Source organism: Vulpes lagopus, chromosome 9 (genome assembly GCF_018345385.1).
Source record: "Vulpes lagopus strain Blue_001 chromosome 9, ASM1834538v1, whole genome shotgun sequence".
Lineage (NCBI taxonomy): Eukaryota > Metazoa > Chordata > Mammalia > Carnivora > Canidae > Vulpes > Vulpes lagopus.
The window spans coordinates 3,139,472-3,143,514 of NC_054832.1; the positions used below are offsets into that span (position 1 = coordinate 3,139,472).

General features: G+C 59.3%; 1 protein-coding gene across 2 annotated transcripts; it reads right to left on the bottom strand.

The window, feature by feature from the left end:
- CHRAC1 (chromatin accessibility complex subunit 1) lies at positions 1-3,485 on the bottom strand. Of its 2 annotated transcripts, none has more exons than XM_041769611.1 (3): positions 3,203-3,485; positions 1,560-1,686; positions 1-1,413 (listed from the first exon to the last, which is right to left on the bottom strand). In XM_041769611.1, the coding sequence occupies exons 1-3, from the start codon at positions 3,347-3,349 to the stop codon at positions 1,349-1,351; spliced, it is 339 nt and encodes a 112-aa protein (XP_041625545.1). In that variant the 5' UTR covers positions 3,350-3,485; the 3' UTR covers positions 1-1,348. The 2 variants fall into 2 exon arrangements, with proteins under 2 accessions (XP_041625545.1, XP_041625544.1); XM_041769610.1 differs by having other exon boundaries at positions 1-851; positions 3,203-3,483.
- Positions 3,486-4,043: the final 558 nt, after the last annotated feature.

Consider the following 4,043-nt stretch of genomic DNA (forward strand, 5'->3'; position numbering starts at 1 on the left):
TATGTTTATACAGAGATTATATTTCTTTTCGTATTTGATTTAATTAACTTTTTTTTCTTCCAAGAATGAAAGTATTAGAAATGCTTATTTTTAAATTTTGCAGGCTTCTCAGATAATATGCAAGACATTAGAATAGAGAGCTCCAAAACTAGTTCCACAAAACATTGACTAAAACTATGTACAGCTTCTAATAAAGAAATTTTATTTCTTTACAGTTAATAAAATTGCAGTATTTGAACAAATCATTAAATTTTCAAATGTAACATACTACCCATATACTATGTATTTAGCTCAAACTACATCTACTTGTTTACAAGAACTAATTTCCAAATATACATCTATGAATTTATACAACTGGTATTTAGAAGCTCTTCAAAAATCTATCTGTAAATTAAAAAGTGAAGCAAAATTGTCTGCCTCCACAGCTTTCAGCTGCAGCAGATCAACTGGCAGTGCCTGACCATACAGGCAGCTTTCTTGGTACCTCTGTGCCCCCGAAGTGCAGTGCGGGCCCCTCAGAGAGGCTGCTGTCTGGGTCACTTTCCTTCTGGCCATTTGTGATGTGGGCACACCAGGTGCTCTGTCTTAGCCAGGAAGAAATCCAATGTACTTGAAGTCTCTGAGAAGTGAGGAGTCTAAAGTCACACAGCGCTGTGCTTGCTTCCAAGCAATGCTGCTAATCCAGGAGGGTCCTCAGCAGGGTGATTTCTAAAGCACTTCCTGTTTGGTCTAGGATTCTGCTTCGTCCCCGTCACTCCCATCATTGCTGTCATTCTCCTCCTCGTCTTCGTCCCTCTTCTCTTTAAGCATTTTCAGATATTTACTAGCTAAAATCTTCTTTGGTAATATATCTTAAAAATATAAAGCTAACATCAGCAATTGGTTTTGGCAGACCACGAACACAGCAATGCAAATTTCAAAATGTGCTAGTTCCTGCTTTGAACTCTAGAACAGTTTCCAAAACAAGACAAAATTCCGACCATGCTTCTGGGTGAAATAGCAGGAAACTAGTACTGCCTCCTGACTCCTGCCAAAGACCTGTTTCCACTCCACGGACTGCAAATCATGTGCTCCTGTATGTGCTGGTGATGAGCAAGTCTGCCCACCTACCTGAGACATGCCGCTGGCCTCGGAGGCAGATGGAAGCTCTTTACAGCTGTGGCCCCCACAGCCTGTCCACAACTATTACTTTCTCTGCTCTTGGGGTCACGTAGACCAGCCCAGAGTTTTCCCTTCAGTGATAAGGAGTCTGAGGCGTGGGTCGGCCAGGCTCCCCCAGCCACCCACCCAGCCAGCCAAACATCCCTGTGCAGGTTGCTGACTTCATTACCATTCTAGGTGAACCACATTACAAACATACTCTGACAAAACTACAAATGTCTTCCTGTGCCAGGTCATGGTAAACTTTGGCACCTGGAGAAAGCAGCAAAAAAAAAAAAAAAAAAAAAAAAAAAAATTGTCTATTTCAGTGAAAACAGGAGAAAAAAATGAAAGAAGGAAAAAAAAAAGGTGTAAATTACTATGTATGTTTTAACCAGAATGTTTCAAAGACTGAGTACCTGCAAGAAACTGAAAAGTCTCCGACTCCTCTGCAGTGTTCGATACATCACTGTAGGTGAGTGCTTTCCTTTCTTTTCCACTGCCATGTCGGTAGGAATAGGTGGCTAGATACTGAACAAAGAGTTCCTAAGACAAAACGAAAAAGTAAAATGAAAGACTTGCTTTAAAGACCTACTCCAGGGATCCCTGGGTGGCGCAGCGGCTTAGCCCCTGCCTTTGGCCCAGGGCGGGATCCTGGAGACCCGGGATCGAATCCCACATCAGGCTCCCGGTGCATGGAGCCTGCTTCTCCCTCTGCCTGTGTCTCTGCCTCTCTCTCTCTCTCTCTCTCTCCCTCCCTCTGTGACTATCATAAATAAAAAAAATTAAAAAAAAAATAAAGACCTACCGCAGAACCTGATCTTCTAGATTACATTAAGGCTTAGGTGACCTGACTGCAGATCATCTTGGGTGCTCCAGTTACGGGAAGCCAGTGGGGGTCAGAGGGACCGCGAGGCCCCATCAAAGCCCCATCAAAGCCAGGGGGGAAGCAGGCATTGCCCTAAAGTCACTCTAGATTCCTAATGCAGGCAAAACGCTGACAAGGCGTTGGGCCGCGGGCTGGGAGCCTGCAGGGCTGCAGCTCGGTCCACTCCTTGCCTCCTGACCCGGGAGCGCACGGCCGGCCTCCTCCTTGAGCACCGTGTCCAGCCCGGCTTCCTACAACACCCCGCAACTTGGAGCTCAAAACCCACGATTCCCCACCTGCCCAAACGCCTCCCCAAAGCAACCACCTGAGCGGAGCCTCGACGTCACCGCTCTCCCCTCTAGCGCCCCAGGCCAGGGAGCGAGGAGGAGGCCTAGCGCCCCGCACCCTCGCCCTCGCCGGCGGGACGTGCCGGGCGGGGACACCGAGCACCCCGAGGCCAAGGCTGCTGGGGGGCGGGAGATGTCCGGGTGACGCAGCGCGTGCGGGCTCCGGGCGTCTAGGGCCCTCTGAACTCTACCCCTAACGGGAAGCAGGAAGATCCCCGGGACCCCGGGGGCACGGAGGCCCGAGCCCAGGGACACCGCGCGCGGGCAGGACCGCGGCCGACGCAGGGCCCGGGGCGCCAAGAGGAGCGGCCAGCCCCGCAGGTGCACCTGGGCGCGCGCAGGCACCACGGGCGCTGACGGAAGCGCGGGAGGCCCCGCCCCGAGCCGCCGGTGCCCGAAACCCAAGGCACAGGCCGGAAGCGGGGGCCCGCGCGGGGGACGGCGGGAACGGCGCGGCGGGCGGGCCGGAGGGCGCGCAAGGGAGGACGGGAGCGGGGGGCGGGGCGGAGAGGGCGCGCGGGGGAGGGCGGCGCGGGGGAGGGCGGCGAGGGGGCGGGGCGGAGCGGCGCGCGGGGGAGGGGGGAGCGGCGCGCGGTGGGCGGGGCGGAGGGCGCGCAGGGGCGGACGGGAGCTGCGCGGGGCGGCGAGGAAAGCCGAGTGGGTGGGCGGAAGGCGCGCCGAGGAGGAGGAGGGGGACGGAAGGGCGGGGCGGGGCGGAGGGCGCGCGCCCCGCGAGCCTGCGAAGGGGAGCCGGCGGCGCGCGGGCCGGGGTGGGGGGGTCAGGAGGGGGGCGCGGCGGTTCCGGGCGGCCCCCCGCCCCTCCGTCCTCCCGCGCGGCCCGCCTCACCGTGGCCTTGGCCGTGAGCACCAGCGCCTCCTGGTTGATGCTGGACACCTCGGGCGAGCTCTTCATGATGACCCGGATGCGGGACAGGGGCAGTGACACGAGCCGCGGCTCCCCGCACTTGTCTCTGCCAGCGACCGCGTCCGCCATCTTCGCGCCCCGCCCCGCGGCGGCCGCCGAACCCGCCGCGAGGCAGGGGGCTTGCCGGCCTGGAGGGTGCGGGAGCGGCGTCCCGCTGCCCCGTGGGAGTTGTAGTGTCGGGGCGGCGCGGCCGCGGGGGCGGGAGTCTGCCCTTCCGGGGCCGGACTACAAATCCCGAGATGCCGCGCGCCGCCGGGGGGCGGGGCTTTCCGCCGGGGGCGGGGCTTTCCGCCGGGGGCCGGCCTGCCTGCGGCGTGCGGGACCCGGGGGCTGGCGGCGGTCGCGCAGCGGGTCCGCGGGGATACGGGGCGGGGGGCCCGGAGAAGGCGCTGCCTGGCGGCGGGGTCCACGCCGCTCCGGGAGCCCGGTGTGCTGCAGCAGGACTGCGAGGGAGCCTCGGCTCTGCTGGCTTTTGTTCCAAGTGGGAAGCGGCCGAAGGGATCAGTGGGCGAGTTCCGGGATCCCTCTGGCTGCCGCGAGCGGCGCGGGGCGGGGTAGAAGGCGGAGGCCGCGGACAAGCTGCGGTGTGCCCGGGGCGGCCGAGCATCCTCAGCTCGGGTCTCGAGCTCGGGGCGGGGAGTTCAAGTCCTGCGTGAATCACGCCGGTACTTGGGCGGGGGGCGGGGAGGAGATGCCGGCGTGGCTGAGGGGGTGAGCTGGAAGAGGGGTCGGAGGCAGCCGGGGCTTTGTGGATCTCGGAGTT